Below are 19,728 nucleotides of genomic sequence, written 5' to 3'. Positions count from 1 at the left end.
CTACCATGCGTTGGAAAAAAGGCCATACATGACTCCAGCCCTCTTGTCCTGAGCTGTCAGGACCACAGCCTGCTTCATGTTGTTGTACTGCTGCTGTGTGTTGCCTGCGCCACACATCACCCGAGTCTTGAAAAAGGTGGTAAAAGATTCTGGCAGGAGGGCTTTGATGCCCCCTTCATCCACCTGGAAATAACACAGAGAGGCTCTTATTAACAATGACACAAAGGGGCAGCCAGGTCTGCAGGCTGATTGTGTTTTTGATCGCTTTGTGTTTATTGCCCGTGACACAGTTCTGTCCCACAACACAGAGCAGCAGAACCTCATTTCCCTCTGAAAAGAATTATTTCACTATTTATTTTAGAAAGCTTTGGATATTAAGTCCAAAATGTTTATCATCTACTTACTTCATTTAGAGCTCAGTGATTAAAAATGTAGTTATACTTTTTATTGCAATAAGCAGTCTCTGAAATAATAATGAGTTTCTACTGAGATATATAAATTTCACATTCTTTTTCAGTGCCTTTGTGAAAAAGGAGAAAACCTGTTTTATGTTTTCCTTCCAGATTGATTTCAGTCATATCAGTGGTTTTGCAGTTTGAAGGAAACTATTGAACCTTAAATATATTTTCTCTTTTGCTTAGAGACACTACAGAGCTACAACAGGTGGGCTCATCCATGTTCCTCCCAGAAACAAAGCCAAGAAATGCTAAGTAAAAAAAAATCACTTAAAAAATTAAGACATTTCATAAAGAGCTGCGACTTGTTATTGATCAGTAAATATGAAAATATACCTCTTCAACATTTCCTCATTACATTTAAGGTTCTTGATTTGAATTTAGAGGATGAGTCACGGCTCACACAGAGCTGCAGGTGTTTTGCCTTTGAGAGCTAATTAGAAAAACACCTGATTTGATGCTGCTGATTGCAACGTTTGATTAAAAGCATCCTCCAAGCAAAGCAGCATATTTCACTCTACAATGACAGATTCAGTCTTCTGACAGACTCTAAAACATTAAAATAATTTTGTAGGAAATGTAGCACAATTCACACCTGGAGATCCATTGCATCTTCAAGTGCCTCACCATTTTGTATTTTTTAATGGTATATTCATCAAAACAACTAACGTGGTGCAGAAATAGAGCTAGCAACCTGTAAGTTTTTATCTTTTTTTACTTATCTATTGATGTTATTTTCAGTCAAAACACTTCATCCAGAAAGGCTCTCCCACATTATTGGTTATTTAAATGAATATTTACACCTCCATAAATGAACAACATTCAAAGCTAATAAAGTATCACTACTATGTTAAATGCTAAACCACAGTTTTTCTCTGAATTTGGTTCTTTTCTAACTCCAAATATGACGGTATCACTTGAAATGTGATTTATAATAATTATTTTAGATGTTGAGGTGCACAAATGAATAGTGTTTATACCTCTGGTATTCAGTACAAAATGTTGTAGAGAATAATGAAGTTATTGTTTGCATTACTGATTGAGCACTCAGAAAGGAGAACATTTTATTTCTTCCATAAATGACATTACCACAAATACAGTGTTTTAAGTTTTAACAGGGCATGACAATCAACCTCCTCAGATCCCACTAATACCCCTGATGAGAAAGTCTTATGTGGAAAATATTTTTAATGAACAATAACTTAAGAAAAGAAAACGGCTTCAATTAGTCTGAATTATGTATGTGGTTTAAGTATTTATGTTTATGTAATCATAAACATAAATACTCTTGTGAATAACTCACTTTTATAAAGTTTATTACAGTCCTGATTCCCATCTGGGTTTTATTTTAGTGTGACACCCAAGATCAACACTTAGCCCCTTCTAGCCCTCTTTAAAAACGTCCTGGGTGTTCAGCAATCTTAAGGAGCCATTTAATATAAATTTTATTATCAATTTATACATTGATCAATTTTCATATTTTGAATATTATGCACTAAGTTACACGATATGAAGAAATGCAGCCAATAGAAATACAGAAACCTGTTGATCTGATTTTAATCCTAAATGATTCAGCTCCCATCTGTCACCTAAAGTCTCTGCTCCAGACAACAGACTTTGGTCACAATGTTATCAAGCATTTGCAATATCAGCACAGTAATTCATCAGAGTTTTTTCATCACAAATACAACATATTTGCCCTGACGTTTTCAATATTTTTTTATTGGTTAATATATTTGCAAGGTTAGAAGAGAAGCATGCTGGTCACCTTGATTTTAAGTTTTATGTTGGATGAAATAAAATTACGCTGGTAGTGTATGAGACACTGTTAAAATAAGATTTTTTTAAATTATTATAGGGAATGGGAGAGTGTTTCTTCAAGTCAGAGTGAAGGTTTACATTTTCTCAATCAACCATGAGGCCACCAATAAAGGACACAAGTGGCTTCTGTAGATCTCTTGCTGTGACCCAGCTAGATTCTGAACATCTGTGAAGAGGACTAAAAATGGAAGAGTGGGAAGATTCCCAACAGGATTTGAAGCCACTGATGCTGCCAAATGTACTGAAAACCATAGACACATGAATTTAGATGTTTGTATATGCTGTATGTTGGGCTGATGTTTGGCAAATATAAATTTTGGCAATTCTAGCTTACCTGACACAGGAAATGTTGGATTTTATGCTTATTTATATAGGGTGTACTATATGAATTTGGTAAAAACTGTATGCAGACTCTTTACCGTGCAGACTCGACCTATGCGGGCCCTGTGTGGCTCCTCATCCACTCGGGCTGTTTTGTTGAACTCCGTGAAGAAGAAATAGATCTCCTCTTTGTACTTTTCCGAGGCAGGGATTATGGATGCTCCAGCAAACTGAGGATCTACAGGTGAGATTTAAATATATCCACAGAGATCAAATACATCAACGCTTAAACTAAAAGCATTACTGCACTTCTTGTGCAGTTATTTCCTATCTTAAAAAAAGAATCATGTGAGATTCTACATGAGCATCTGATTGGAAAGACAGTTTGACAGCAGTCGTGAATACACCTACATGGTTTTGTTCCTATGGGAACGATAGTAGATGATTTACAGAGAGCACCACCCACCATCTCCATATGCAATTATCTAAACGTGTACACCTTCTGCGTGACTCCCCCCCACCTACTCACTCAGCAGCCAAACATTTTCCGTCTTCAGGAGTTTCTGGGAGCCAAAAGTACGACGGATCAAGCCGGTGTGACCTCCCACTGATGACATGGCCGAGTACAGACTCCCATCTGAGACAGGCGGAAAAAACAAAAGATGCACAGGAGAAGAAATGGTGAGTGGCAGGTAATAAAAAACAGGGCACACTTGGCAAATCAGTACAAGGTTGAAATGGAGGAGAGGGGCGCCTGGAGTGGCACAAGAAGAGAATTGACTATGGCGAAAAAAGGGGAAGACAAAGAGGAGAGAACATTAAATACAGAGTTTAGAGGGAAAAAAGTAGGGCCTGGGAGACAAAGACAGAATATAAAAAAAGCAGGGAAGAGAATAGGGAGCCAAGAGCAAAGTAAAGACAACATTATAAAGCAGAGCAGCTTTTGCTCCCATGAGCTACAAATGACCATATTGTTACAATCCAATGCAGAGCTGTCTCCATAGCAATGCAGAGGGGGAAGCATTTGAAATCATGGCAGTAACATCTTAATCAGGACTGATCAGTATGTAGATGCCACTGAACTCAAGCAAAGGGGTCGACTCATTGCATGCACAATCAACCCCCCCATGTGGAGGAGCAGCCAAACCCTCACTGATTTAAGTGCCTCTTCAAACAGCCCATCTGCATTAGATGGTTGAAGAAACACACAATTTGCAAGTCCCTCTTCATGCACAATGACTACTGAAGGTCAGTTTAATTAGATACAGCCCTATTTAGGCAATGTTATGCAAGACTTAATACCTACACACTCAAGGGTTTCATTTGAAGAGTCTTATTTTTTGTGTTGTGAAGCTTTGTCTGTAATTTGCAAGTGCAAGTAAATCCAGCCTTATATATGAATTGTCTTTACATACAAAAGAAATCTAAGCTAGATTTGAAAAAATATTGAGTAAAAATCTTTACAGAAATAGGTCAGATGTTGTCATACCATTCACATCAGGTTCAGCGATCTGCCGAAGCCAAGTTGTAACAAAATACTAAGTTTACTAAAATGAATGTATGCATTATCTAAGTCTTAGCTGGGGACCAAACAAAACCTGGGGAGCAAAGCTTTTAAGTTTTTCTTTTTAAAATTTATGATAGGAAAAATAAATAAAATTAAATTGGTCTCAAAAACGTACCATAGCACTATTTAGTACAGTGTCTGTTTTGGCAGTTTTTCAAATAACTATTGTAACGCTTTATCCCTCTATGTCTTATAACTCTGGTTTAAGTTGGAACATTTTATTAAGTTGCTATTGTGAGCCACTCCTATGCTGTACAGACAAACTGTAGGTTATTTTCACAATTCCCTTCACAACCTCTTCTCCATGGCAATATCATAAATTTACGCAGGAATACCTGACCACAGAGCTGATGTAGGAAATGTATAACTATAGAAAAACTACTTGAACAATCTAACTACAGAATACTTAAGGACACAGATGACTATAGAAATGCCCTTTGGAATAGTCGAACAACAGAACACACTACAGTATTTTCTAAAAACATCCAACTTTGTGATGTAAATTGCAACTTTAGTAACTGCAAACGGTTTATTGAACTCAAAAGTTGGAATTTCTCAGTAGCAAGACTGATGAATTAATCTGTTAAAATAGACTTCTTCTGTTGGCCCTAACCTCAACATAAAACATGGCTGCCCTACTGATAAAACTGCATTCAATCTCTAAGAAAAAGATTGGATTTCTACTTGTTTAGTTTTTATCTCAATAAATCAGTCTTGTACATTGTACCATATTACTACCTCTATGAATAAATGTTCTGGTACAGAGTCTGCATACATACAAGTGCAACTCAACTAATTCTTACCAGAATTCTTGCCTGGTCACTGCACACAATAATGACTAAATCCTACTGGTTTTCTACTATGCATTTGGAGAACATATGGGAGTGATGTAATAAACTTTGAGTTCAACTGGAACTCAATATTTCACTTAGATACACTGGTCGTGATTTTCAATTCTTGTCTCCAACTGTAGCTTAAGAACGCCTTGATCCAAATAAGTAATTTGTTCTTATGTTAGGATTAGTCATCTGAATGAGTGATTTTATTTATATTGCAAAATGACTCAAGTTACTCAGCCCACAGTGGATTTTATAACAAATCTTTTTTTTAGTCAATATTAATAAACCTTTTATGTGATTAAGCTCCAACTATAACCAAATATAACTTAATAATAAAGAAGCAAACTATAGTTTGATTATGAGTCTAAATAAGTCAGAGCTTTCAGTACTAGACAACATAATAACTTTTATGGTGAGTCTGTATAATCATCACAAAGCATTTTGCACTTAACATTCCGAGGGACTTCAGAGAAAAGAAACCTTTAGTCATCTTCATTACACGAATAGAAGATGATTATGAGAGCAAGATTGCTCTTGCCAGCCCAGGATTCACAAGTGTCACGTTGTTTCTCCTGACACAAATAGGCCGAGTTAATATGAAGACCTGAAGGTGGCTTTACTCCAGAGTAAGACAGGTGCCAAGGAGACAAGGAGGCTTTAGAAATAGATTGAAACACTTCTACAGAACCAAATGCTAAAGAAAATCGATCTACTCATTAATTTCTAATTTCTACTGCATTAAAACACTCACTTACTCCCCAAATAATATTTATCTTGTTCATCTCTATGCCTTAAACAAATGCATGGAAATTAGATTTAGATTTAATGTACAGAAAAAGCAGATACATAGAAAGAGATCCTGCATCAGATACAAGTATGGGCTAGGCATTAGGTGAATTTCAAAAATTACTTTAAACTAAATATGCAAGGGGTAGCAAAACCTTTATGCTTTACAGTACATGAGTGGTGGAAAACTAAGACTGAATGAGAGAAATTCAGTCAGGAAAGGCAATGTCAAAGCTATTTGCAAAAAGTATTCTCCAACATCATAATATGTCTGCTTATTTTATTTTGAAAATAGCATCATTTAATCATTTTAAGGCAGCATGGAGATCCTAAGCATGGCTTAGAGAAATAACATTGCACCCTTCTGCTCAGACATGTTGACTGTATATTTTATGTATTTGCATGATGATTTTAATGATGACATTTGATAAAATGTAATGATTATTGCTTGTTTCATAATGTGTTACTGTGTGATGTTTATATGGGGTAAGGCACTTTGAACTACCTTGTTGCTGAAATGTGCCTTATAAATAAACTTGAACTTGACTTGACATGCAAAGAACATGCATAAAAATATGCATCATTTCCACATACACCATCCCTTGGCTGCCTTTTATCTTACTTCCACGTTTTCATCCTCTTCCCTGCAAATATAACTCACTGGATCCAATTTTGGGTGCAAAATGAATTCAGTAAGTGTTCCTAATTTAGAACCAATACTTCAAATCACTCAGATTTTTCACCAACTGTTAAATGACTTGGAACTTGTACTACAGAGTCTGATGTTTTGCAGCAGTTGCTTCCTCAGATATTAAATTACAAATAAAATCTTTGATGTTTCCTCTCTTTTCATCTAAACCTGAATTTTTGAAAGGAAAATAGTTTCCATTTTTGGAATTCATTACCTGCAGGCAAGTTGATTGACTTCTGCGAAGGGAAGGGAGGTGAGATGTGAGAGGCTGGCGCTATCATCCCACCGCCTTGGACGTCTGTCAGCACCGTGTCATTCACCTGCAGGGGAAAGGTGCAAGATATTGGAGCCAAGCAGAGGTTTCCTTGAGGTCTGTCTCATTACATGTTTTACCCTTCACTCACTGGGTAAACTTCAATTTATCTGTGAAGGATCACATTGAAGTAAGAACATTCTCTTTGAGTGTAAATAACTGTTAGCCTTCATTTTATGAACAGAAGAAATAAGTGAGGAAATAGATATATGCTGTTTGCAGCTGCTCTACAGATGGCTCAATTTACTGCAGAAAGCTCTTATGGCAGCAGAAAGAGAGACAGGGAAACTCAAAGGAATTTATCTGTAGATATTTACCAGCATCCAGCATCTGGGGCTTCCAGCATTCGTCCCACATACTATGAATGTGTCATTAACTTTCTGAAGGACGGTGATGAAATTGTCGCACTCCATCTGTTGAAGAAAAAGAAAGTGAGTGAGACAGAAAAGGGAAAAAACATCAAGGAAGGATGCAGAGGATAGGGGAGTAAAATATGCTGTTTCTTTTAGGGTTTAAGGATTAAAGAGAAGGGGAGAAAAATGGAAAAGGGTGAAAGGGGGATTAAAGAAAAAAAGAGAAGAAAACAAAAGACAACAGGAAGTCTACCACGGGACTCAAGCAGTGGAAGGCAGAATAGAGGGATGGAGAAACAAAGCAAAAGTGCAACAGAAAACAAACATATTACTGGAGAAAAATGGGCTGCTGAGAAGAGATTGGAAGCCTTCCATGCTTGGCACATTTGGCAGACAGCAGAAAAGGCTTAGACCTGCAGTACAATACTGCAATGCTGCATATGCATCACTTCATCAATAGGGACAAATAATGGACTGCACTGTACACAAATGGATGCAGAATGAATATGGTTACAGAAATATTCTTAATGAATAATCAGTTTTTAGGAAGTTTTGCTCATCCTTTATCAAGACTTTTAAAAAGTGTTTAAAGAGGCGTTTTTTTTCTCATGTTGAAAATAACGAGAACATCAGTTTAGATACATATCCAGTGATGATAGAGAAGCATTGCTAAAATCCAGAATGAGGATTGGACATGTGTAGGTGGGTATGTAGGTGGCTGGATAGGTGGTAGAGTGGGATGAGATTTTATTTTACTTAGCTTCTTTTATTTTGTGTCCACACGCATTTCAGTTTTTGAAAGACATAGTTGCTGGTGTATGTTTGGGCATTGATTTTTGATGTTCACGATTAAATGGAGAGCTGAAGTTAAAATGTGTGAGCTGTAGAGTCACAGTTGCCCCTGACACTGGGACTGATATTTTCTACCTGGCAAGACAAGACAGGTTTATATGTTGTTGGGTCCATATGTCACCCCTTAACCAAATCCTTTGACATTTCTGTTCATTTCACATGCTGTGTATGTTTTATATTGTTTTTGAGCACTTTTGCAACCACCTTAAGAAATTCACACGAGGAACTGTTCAAATATAAACCTATATCTCTTGATAAAAATATGTTTCTAGTGGATAAGTTGCAGCTTGTGGTTATAATATACTGAAAGAGCTGTGAGTGAGTGCAAACCATTGTAGTTGTTCAGATTTAAACAGTGTATGTCACATAACTATTTGATATTTCAATTACCTGTGACAAAGTTTGGCTTTAATCCTCTGATAACAGACAAATTGACTGGGAACTATAATGAGCAGAAACATCAGAGTCCCCATACACCTTCTCTAAACACACAGTAGTTTTAATGTCCACAGCATGATCACCAAGGATCGCTCACCAAGAGTGAAAAACACATTACAGAGATGGTTTTACACACTGATTAATACCACCTGGAATTAATAAACCTATCTTCACGAGTGGGAGTGCTTTTTATATCAGCCTGAAAAGCCCCAAGTGAGATTTGATTGAGTCATGCAGACTTTGTAGGTTGATTTTTTTTTTACTCCTCCCGTATTCAGGAACAACTGTCATGTTCAGCCCTAAGAAACAGTGTGTGTGTTCCTGATAAACTTATGCAGAGCTAGATAGAGTTCCCACATGCAGAATGCTTGATTCATCTCCATCTAACCTTCTGTATTGCTTTCAACACAGAAGGTGAAACATGCTTCTTTTGCTCACGTTTTATCTGAATTCCAAGTTTCACAAGTAAATGCATTCCAACTGTCTATTTACTGTTCAAGTTAATGTATAAAAGATGAATAGTTTCATAGAAATAAACAACAGAAGTGTTAAAACACTGAACTCGAGTCTCTCATGAATCTGTTGGGTCGAGCCAGACATAAGTGCAGACTGAGCACATCACATCCAACAGACAGGCAAAACGCAGTCGAGGCCAAAAAGGTCTGACTTTCAGTGTGAATGTCAGAGTAAAGGTTGAAGTCAATCAGACTGTTACAAAAAACCTATAGTTGTTAGACCAAATTCATTAGTTCTGGTATATTTTATGTTATGCAGTGGAGTCTTTAAATTGTTGAATCATCTGAGAAAATATTGTCAGGTTAAAAAGGATGCCATTAGCATAAAAACATTTCACTCATATCAAGGTTTAACAAATGTTTCAAACCATTACATCATATAGACCTTTAATCTTTTAAATTATAGTGTGAAAGTGTATCAGTTATATTGTAATATTTTTTTTCATTTAACCCTTAATTAACCAGATGAGTTAATAAGAACAAATTCTTATTTACATGAATGACCTGGCGGAGAAGGAAGAGCACATAGAAAGATCAAGCAGCCTTTTACAGTAATCAACAAACAGCAACACGGTTGAGGTCAGGGGTGTCAAACTCAATTTCACCAAGGGTCACTTCAGCATATTGGCCACCCTCAACGGGCCACATTGACGGTATAAATCAGGAATGCCCAAGAGCAGTCCTCCAGACTGCAACTTTTAGATGTGTCCCTGCTAAAACGTACCCCAGACAAAAAGTTGACTTCCCTCATTAGCAGCAACTCAGTTCTGTAGAGGCCTATGAATGAGTCAATGATCCAGGTGTGTTAGAGAAGGAACACATCTAAAGTTGCAGAGTGAAAGGTCTGGAAAACTAGACTTGGGCAACCCTAGCATAAATGTATGAAAATACAATGTTAAAAATAAATTAAACAACACCTCACATTGTTAAATAACTGATTTTATGTATTCCAGTTTTAAATATTACATTTGAGTTTGCATGGATGTAAAATTACTGTTCAGTTTAAAAATTACAATATTTTTAAACTGAGCAGTTTAAAAATGTGCTCAGTATTTTTAAGCTGCTCAGCTAAACTTCGCTGTTTAGCTCGTTAGCTTGTCGATGTTTCAGTTTTATTCGCTGGGAAAATTCATCTTTGTCTGCTTTAAAGATAAGCAGACAAAGAATAAAAACAAGTTTTGATATCAACTCTCAACTTCACTCACAAAACTTTTTCGTTATTTATTACACAACGAACATGTATGTCACATAAGAACAAAACAATGAGGTGATGTTGCCTGTAATTGAACACAAAGCTGATCCTCTTCACCCTGTCACCAACTCACACACATCCTCATTGTGTTGTGTTCTGTAAATAAACAAAACACAAGCAAAATCAATAAACTATATGCATATTCCAGTATACTGAGTTTTGGTTTTACATTCATTCTATTTAAATTTAGTTTGTTCGTGCTTACCAATGTTTTCCCCTGGTCAGTTCGTCCATGTCTGGTTTTAGTTCTTGTGCTGTTGCAATCCGCAAAACGGCGTGTAGGTTTTCGTCAGTAATGCGCGATCTGGTCTTGGTCTTGTTTAAATTCATTATTGAAAACATCTGTTTTCAATAATGATAGGTGCTTCCAAACATGGACAAAAAACACGAGCTGCATGGAGTCGAAGCTGTGGCATCAAATCAGGGGGCAGGAGACGGTAAAAGTCCTCGATTGAAACATCACGGAACTTCGCTCTTTAGCTTGTTAGCTTGTCGATGTTTCAGTTTAATTCGCTGGGGAAATTAATAATCAGCTTGAGGTGACTCTGCTGCACTCTAGTGGCGAGAAGCCGTAATGTTGGCTGGTAACAATCGGAAGGCATTATGGGAGATGTAGTTTATAGTCAATTCGTGCTCAAAACCTATTTTAAGTTAATTAATGGGGCTGTAAAACGGTGGTGGGGGGGAGAGGGCCACATAAAATGACGTAGCCGGCCACATGTGGCCCGCGGGCCTTGAGTTTGACACGTGTCATAAAACAATAAAAAACAATACTTAGACATCTGCAGGTTTCAGACAGCATCTTCTTTAGAATATCTTTAAACGTTGGTGCTCAGCTTTAATACTGAACACCATTTTATTATTTCTCCATATTTTGATTTAATTGTGGGAACATTAACCATAATGTGTTGGGTAGAGCACAGATTATTGGGAATCAAGATAGGGGAGAGATTAACCTACTAGACATTTTATAAACAAACACATACCAGTGAGTTTTCCTTCGTTTTTGAAGGACGATCAGTTAATAAAAGACTACATACTACGGACAACAGCAATGTCTGTAAAAAAAAAGGCATTAGTTATGCCAAATACAGAAGTGTGGTATGAATCACACCACTTTCTGAATTGTATTAAATGTTTATTTTTATTCATGTATGGGCTTTAAATGCTTCAATTTCAGTAATGAACATCAATGCAAACACCTTTTGAGGATTCCACATGTGCTATTTTGAAACAACTGTTACACTTTCCAAAAGGCATAGGGCAAGTCTGCTATAGATTTATTTATAATGTAGCATGAGTTGGAGAGGGGGCTTCAGAACATAATCAGTGGCAGACCAGCTCGCAGTAGGTAGTCACCACTGACACCGTGTAGCTGTGAGTAATACCGCAGCCTCGGGATGACACAGCTGTCAGACTGAGACGGTGGTTTATTAAAGCTGCAAGCCGAAAACATGCAGCACTGTGTGTGTTGACTGAAAAATTGTATTAAAGCTTTTGTTTTCCTGCGCTTTGTGACGTTGGTGGCATACCGGTGTCAGAAGCAGAGCAGGTTCAAACTGTAACAAGAAGATTAAACCTAAGCAAAAATAATAAAACATATCCTGCTAAATCCTCGCCCACATAAAACAGCAGAACAATCAGCCACAGGATACTGTTAGAGATTAATTTCCAAATATGAGTAAGGTTGATGCACCAAGCAGTCATATCAGAAGTCATAACAATCTTTAGAATGTTACAAAATAAATGTAAAATTCCAGGATTGAACTGGAAGCTGTATTCTCTGGTAATATATGTATTTATTCAGGGGAATGCAGAAGCTATTGTGTGAGGAGGCACTAACATGCATAATAAAACAATGTACCTTCAGGCAGTAACATGTAGAAGGTCCAGCTGCTTCTCCCACCAAGGACTGAGACCATAAGCATGATGTTGAATGCCTTTTTTCTCAGAAAAAATATTGTTTCAATGTGTTTTCAAGTTTCTAGTAATGATTCTAACTTGAGTCTAAATGAAAAAAATACATTTTGAAAAAATAAACTTGTCGTGTGTGTTATAAGGATGTATACTACTGCATTAGGACTGATTTTATTTTTTTCTGACATCATTATCCCTTTTATGTCTTTTTCAAACTAAAGCTGCTGTCACACTGTTCATCTTTCCATGTGTGATGATTTACTAAAAATGTGTTTTGCACAGGTTTAAGCATGAGTTAATATAAAGTACTGGTACCTGAAAGTAAAATTTCTGAACATGTGTAGCTTTTTATGTTCTTTTAATTAGTGTATATTAGTATTAAAGGTGTGAAATGCACAGCATTTTTTGTTGTTGCCATATCTGAGTTGTTGTTGCAGATAATTCTAAATCAATGGTACATGTGCTGGAGTTCTCTCTACTCTGATTAAAGAAAGGCTAAAGCTAAATTATTCTACAAAACATTTGTATTGTGACCTTCAAAACATCCTTTAATTGTCTTTCAACACTTTAATTATCTAAATCAAACCACATAATTAGCAGCACTTATGATGATTTCACAATTTCTAGTTCAGCTGGTGGTTAAAAGCTGTGTAGCAGTCTGTTGGTTTTACTTTTAAAGTTAGGATATCATTTGCCTGATGGTAGGAATTCAAAAGGTTCATGAAGACAGTTGTGACACTTTAATGATTCTTTCTGCTCCCCTCACTGTAGAAGCTTCTTACATCCTACATTGAAGTGGATTTACTACAAGCTTTCAGTTGTTGAGAATCCTGTGAAGATGCAGTTTACTTAAAAAATAAGGTATTTTCTGGGACAAGTTTACATATTTTGTAAAATGTATCTATCTTTACTAATTCTTAATTTCTATTTTTCTCTCTGAGAAATTGATGTAAATTATTCAATGCAATTAAGTGCTCAGTCAAGTGTGCAGTGTTTGTTTTGAGGTAGGACCATCTCATGTGTAATTGTATTCCATCTACATAAATGACCACTTTTTGATGTCTTTATGTATCATTGTATGTTTATCTGGTTCATCCAAGTCTAGAAACACAGGTCTTTCACAGTCATACGTTATTGTGCTGAATATAATGGTGATGAGAAACAACATGCTAGTGAGACAAATGCACTGATTGAGCTGGTTAGGGTTGTGCAGAAGAGATGGAGGTTCTGACAGTGAGGATGAGTTTTTACCTCATCTGGAGAAGCTTTTGCCTTGCAGGTATCAATTGCAGTCTGATCCGATGCCGCTGGGATCTGTGGGAGGAAGGACGGCTTATTTTGTGCCAAGTTATTTCACACTAAACTCTTTCAGTCTCACAACAGCCTCTAGAACACAGTCCTCACAAATGACATTCATATTGCTTGCTTTTTCTCAGGATGTGAGGTATTTCATTCTATATATTTTTTTTATTATACTTCTCATTAAATGTGTGCTTTTCTTCAGTCTGCCCTGACATTTTCATGCAGACCCAGAGCTCCTCTAAGCAAATTTGCAGCACAGCCAATTATTCATATGACATTACAAAGGAAATCTTTTGATGTAATTGGTTCACCATTGAAAATCTGATGATTGTTTCTGAGCCTTTTATGCCACATCTACCATAAATTGTTGAATTTTAAAAGAAAATTTTTCGTTCTCTCATTTTTACGTGAAATGGATTGGTGTTCGCTTTTGATGCTTTCACGTAATAAAATATTGACTTTCCTTCCACTGTGTTCCATTAAACCACTCTCTACTGGAAATAACAGGCAAAGTGTAATTTCATTTTTTTACGACAGATACCAAGGTTCTGAAAAGTTTAAACGTCCCTGTTAAAACGGCAAGTTTTTGTGAGGTACAGAATAAGATCAAGCTATTTCCAGATATACTGTGACACTTATTCTGGACGATTCGGCTACAAAACAAATCAGTTTAAAGAAAAAATATGAAAAAATACAACGGATACCACCCATAAGTTGAGATAAGTGCACTCATATACAGTACTAATACTTTGTAGAAGCATATTTTGATTTCATTTCAGCATCCAGTCTTTCTTGGAAGCAGTCTGTTACTTCCTCACCTGTTGACCTAGCAATAACTGGCCAACCTGTTTTTCAAACTTCAAGAATACCTCTTTTCTTCCCTTAAGTGACCCCAAAGATTTTCTGTCAGATTTCGTTCTGAATTTTGAAAACTTTAAATTTTCTTCTGGTGGAACTATTCTGTTCTTGATTTTGATGTATCCTTGTACTCAGAGTGAAGCTGAAAATTATTCTGACTGTCCTTCAAAGTTTTCTAAATGACATGTTTTGCGTCAACACTGATTGGTAGTTTTCAATCCTAAAATGACAACACATTGAGTATCACCTAAAGGAAGCAGACCATCATTCTGCCACCACCATATTTCACTTTGGGTATGGTGTTTCTTTGGTGAAATGCAGAGCAGATTTGTGCCAAACTTTCCTTTTGGACTTATGATTAAAAATTGTCTGCACCCTTTTTGTACCCTTCTAATAACTGATATGAGATACTTTAAATCCTTCATAACCTCTCTGAATACTACAGTTTTAGCTGAATGATGCAAATAAGCAAATGAAAACAAATCCTGCTAAGACAACTCAACTATATTTTGGTTTAATTGATGACATCTGTGAACTAAATGTTGAAACTGAGTCAAAAAATGATTCAAGAAAGTGTTACTTTAATGGTGTTCATGTTTATGCAGCGAGGGTTGTCCTTCATCATGTTGAAGGACAACCCTGCTTTTATTTTCATCCTTCAAAATATTTTTTGGCTGCCCATTGGTACAGTTGGTAGAGCTGTTGCCTTGCAGCAAGAAGGTCTGCAACTCGGGGTCTTTCTGCATGGAGTTTGCATGTTCTCCCTGTGCATGCATGGGTTCTCTCCAGGTACTCCGGCTTCCTCCCACAGTCCAAAAACATGACTGTTAGGTTCTCTCTAAATTCTCCCTAGGTGAGAGTGAGTGTGTGTGTCCTGGTTGTGTGTCCTGTCTGTTTCTGTGTTGCCCTGTCCTGCAGACTGGTGACCTGTCCAGGGCGTACCCCGCCTCTCACCCGGAAAGTTAGCTGGAGATAGGCACCAGCAACCCTCCCAACCCCTCTAAGGGACAAGGGTGTTAGAAAATGGATGGATGGATTTTACAGGATAAATGTCACAATTTATATGAAAAGTCTTAGAAATGATTAGTCAAAAACATTTTTATCACCAGTAAACCTGACATTTTAACTTGGGTGTATTCACTTTTCAGACATTTGTCCGACTCAGAAAAATGAAGCAATCTTAACAGATCTTTTTATTCCCTTTCATCATGTTGAAGGACAACCCAGCACACTCAGACTGCAGACATATTAGAAAATATCTCTTCAATCTTTTGGCCAGCTAGTATAGTGCTGTAAGATACTCAAAGGAGTAATCTTGGGTCTATATGTTGGCAACATTAGCTCAGTTAAATATGTTCTCCCCTCTGACAAATAGCTGCAGCTTCATTATTGTATGCATGACCTAATTTCCACAGTCTTCTCTGGATCTCAGCTGCTGCTCAGGGTCAGCAGTGGGTCAGCCATTATATCTCCCTCGGCATACAAGGTTCACCATGTCACATACTTGAAACAAAATGGCAACCAAGCTTAGATTTATCATAAAGAAAACTCCAAAAGTCAACAGCAGAAAGATTTGGGGGAGTGTATTAGGGGAATAAAGAAACATTAATGCAACTGCATGAACTTCAGCAATACTGACAAACTGCACTTCCTCTGAAAGTGATCAGATTTAATAGTTCTGAGACGGGATGAAATGCAAATAAATAAGAGCTGAAAACTACACAATAAAGTCAAAAGCAAGAGTCATTAAAATTTAATTGGGGAATAAACAGCAAATATCACATCTCTGAATTTATTTTTTCATCATATCTTATAAAAAAGTTAAGTGCTGGATAATGGTTGAACATTACTTCACCTTCAGCAATTAAAAACAAGAGACACAACCGATCAATTTATAATCACAGTGTTTACCAGTGTTGAGAACCTCCATCTTTCCCTAACCTTAACCAAAGCACATTAATTGTCTGAATCAGATTACCTCTCTCTAATTCCACTGTGGTCCATTAATGGAATTTCTTTGTATTTAAAAATGCTTTGTTAATCACAGTCAACAATTTCAATTCAGGTAATGAGCAACAAAATTATTTCTATATGGAAACAGCTGTTGATTTGAATACTAAGCAAAGAATAAAGGACTCCCTTTGTTACTTTTGCTTGCATTCATCATGCTAAGCTAACAGGATGCAGGGAAAAAAAACTAACAGGGGAGACATCAACCATCCCATAATGCTCCACAAACAACAAACTCAGCGTTATTTTCTAACGACTGGAAAGAAAGATTAATTTAGCTCTGCTACTGAGAATGAGTTGGAAAGGTCTGTGCATTCACTCGGTGATTTATGTTCCGACAGCAGCCCAGAAACTAAAACTGAGTGTTGTTTGACTTAAAGGCACTTCACCTTTGAATGTTGGGTGGCAGTAATGCAATTTTACAGTTGACCACTTGTTCATAGTGCATCTATGCATATCTTTTATTCTCAAACAGAAAAAAAAATAAAAAATACACTTGCTGTGACAGTGACCAATTATTCTGAACAGAATTTTCCCAGAATCATGACTGAAGTAATATTTTGAGTAAAGCAAACTTATTTTATCTTGTATCTGGTCTCTTGTTCTGTCAAGATAAACGTCATGGTTGCTTGAGAAAACCAGCAATTTTTCCTTGAGATGACAATTTAGATTATGATAATGAGTAGTTTTTGTGCTACACCCAATTTCACAGTTTAGTGATGCTGCCATCATGACTCCTGGGGGGATCTTTAACAGTCCATTCATGCATGCACCAAGATTTTCATCTTGGTTTAGGAACTTGTGTTATCAGTGACAGCTTGTGCTTAGTGGGCACCTGGGCGAGTCATTTCAGTGATCACAGATGACATCCTCCTCTATGAATTTGCTTCAAATTCAAATATTTGCTTACAATAAAGTTACAATGCTTCCAATGTATTCTAATGGCTTTTAAGCAACAAATGTCTGAGCAAAGTTTTATAATTTAACTTTGCTCAGACATTTGGCTTTTACAGTTACTTATATAACTTATGAAATTGTACAGGTAACTTAATGAGAGCTAAGAAAAATCACATGTGAGATACCCCAAAGCTCCAACTTGGGGCTCCTCTTATTTGATATATTCGTGCTCCCGCCATCAATAACAATTAATGCAATTAGTTACCGTAACTACACAGATGACACACAGCTCTACATTAAAACCCATCTAAAACCATTAAAGTACTGAACAAATGCATAGAACAAATCAAGGTGGGTGTGCGCCATAACTTTGTTCAGTTGAATAGAAACTAATTATTTTTTGGATCTAAAGAGGATTGATCCAGAATTAGCACACAGCTTCAACTACTACAGCAAGAATTTACTCATACATGTGATTGACCATAACAATAAAGACTGAATGCAAACAGCAGGGAAATTAGTTTAGTTGAATTTACCTGCATGTCAACAACCTTTTTATCACTGAATGTCAACACGTAGATCGTTGCTTGGCCGCCGACATAAAGCGTGTCACTTCCTTCCTGGTGGTACATGCTGATGTAGTTCTCAGGCTTGTTGAAGTGGAACCTGGGGGGTTCTGAGTGGGAGAATGAAAACAATTTTAGTAAAATATGCAATGTTGTGACAAATCTTAAGTAATGAGAGTAAACTGAACATGTTTTAATAAAATAACAGATTATGCTGTCAGGAGATAAGCCCAGAAATCTACAGACAACATATTTATAAGAATACATATTTTTTATTTGTTTGGTTTGTCAGTTTAGTAATTGTGATCATTTTTAATGTATTTCACAAATTTTAGGCAAGGCTGTAGTACTGCTGGCGGTACATCACTATAGTTGGTACTAAGACATTGTCATTTTAAAACTATATGGACCATATCTAATGTAGTTATGAGTGACTTTATACATTTGGTCTGGCTAAGGGCTGTGATTCCAAGTTGCATGACAGATGTGGGTGTCAAATTTTGATCAAGGTTGGGCCTCATGTCCTGTCAATGAGACTAACCCTTTCTGAAGAGTGTCTATGATTATTGCATGTAAAACTTCTGACCTGCATTGTAATTACAAGTACAACAACTAGGAAGAGGACACAATGTTGGCTTCTGTTCAAAATCAGTTAAAAACAACTTTCAAATCACAGGAAATGAATCATTGACCACAGAATAGATTTTCAACACAATAACAAAAGATTACTGGAGTAAGCGGAAATGTATTTTCTCAAAAATATAATAAAAAGATTATCAAGATTAACCAGCCTAAGCTGCTCTTGCAGGTAAATCAGAGTCCTGACGTACTCAAAGCGCTCAACCCCCAGTTTTTTTGGTTTTTTATTTAATCTCCCATCAATATATGGAACCAGGTGAGTATTTCCTGGCAACGAACCAGCCACATTTACAGGAACATTAGCTCCAACATCGCTGCCCTTTCTGGTTTCTCATCAAGCAACAACCCAGTCAACTAGAGAAGTTGGGTGCTAGAGAAAAAGGGCATGTGGTGGGAGCATAAATATCACTGAAAAAATCATGTGGGCAAATTCTATCACATATTCTCTGTCACCGAAGACACCTCCAGAAGGTTTCAAAGTACATTTGAGCATCTCTGAATCACACTTACCTACACTGCAACTGTGCCTTCAGTTAGAAATGGATTGAAATCGCTGCTGCTGTATGAAATATGTGAGTAGCTATGTAAGTAATTATAACTTCAGAGAGATTTTGCCACAAATAATGATAAATGCTCTGCAACAAAAGGGGGGAAATCTAAAAATGATTACCTTAAACTTTCAAGACTTTAATCAATTTTATCAACCAGAAATTAATTTCTCTGTTTCTTTTCCTGGGATGTGTTTTGGAAAATCTCTTGTCATCAACTTACATATCAGATAAATGATTACTTCCATAAAATTTATCTTCACTCTTGTAATAAAAAGGACATTCAGTCTGACAGCAACACCAGAATGAAGAGAGAGGAGGCACTATAGGTTGCTAGCCAACCAACTATGTTTCTATGGAAACAACAGCCTCCTTCGTTGACGGGAATCTAATTGATGAAACTTGTTGTTCAGACAAAATGAGAAATACCAAAGGATACCCAGTGTGGCGTTTGGCTGTGGGGGAAATTATGAGGCAATCAAACAAACAGATTTATTGCAATATTTACTTTGGCAGCTGACACAGGGGGTGTTACTGATTCCTGAGCATGTCTTTGTTGACTTAACGTTATTTCAACCAAAATTAATGTCTGAGACAAATTTACAACAACCTCAAAGCACATTTTTAAAACAAGCATGACTGTTTTTAAGTAAAGTCATTCCTTAGGAGCTAAATCCAATAACTAAATTACCCTAAAAGACAACATATGAAATCACTTCAATTAATATGTTTGCCAAAATTATGATTTTAAGCCTTAGTCAATTTTAAAAAGTTACATCACAAAAACT

General features: G+C 36.6%; 1 protein-coding gene across 1 annotated transcript in view; it reads right to left on the bottom strand.

The window, feature by feature from the left end:
- The window catches only part of LOC102231237 (semaphorin-7A-like), a 61,998-nt gene that overhangs the window by 32,612 nt on the left and 9,658 nt on the right, over nt 1-19,728 (bottom strand). Inside the window, exons 2-8 of the mRNA XM_005800406.2 lie at nt 17,724-17,863; nt 13,372-13,434; nt 7,111-7,206; nt 6,695-6,800; nt 3,127-3,234; nt 2,696-2,835; nt 5-183 (exon numbers count right to left, since the gene is read on the bottom strand). Of these exons, the coding sequence (XP_005800463.1) occupies nt 5-183; nt 2,696-2,835; nt 3,127-3,234; nt 6,695-6,800; nt 7,111-7,206; nt 13,372-13,434; nt 17,724-17,863 (832 nt within the window). The remainder of the gene's footprint in view (nt 1-4; nt 184-2,695; nt 2,836-3,126; nt 3,235-6,694; nt 6,801-7,110; nt 7,207-13,371; nt 13,435-17,723; nt 17,864-19,728) is intronic.

Source organism: Xiphophorus maculatus, chromosome 3 (assembly GCF_002775205.1).
Source record: "Xiphophorus maculatus strain JP 163 A chromosome 3, X_maculatus-5.0-male, whole genome shotgun sequence".
NCBI classification, from domain to species: Eukaryota; Metazoa; Chordata; class Actinopteri; order Cyprinodontiformes; family Poeciliidae; genus Xiphophorus; species Xiphophorus maculatus.
Note: the sequence above shows the minus strand (reverse complement) of the source record. Positions and strands in the feature narration are given on the sequence as shown.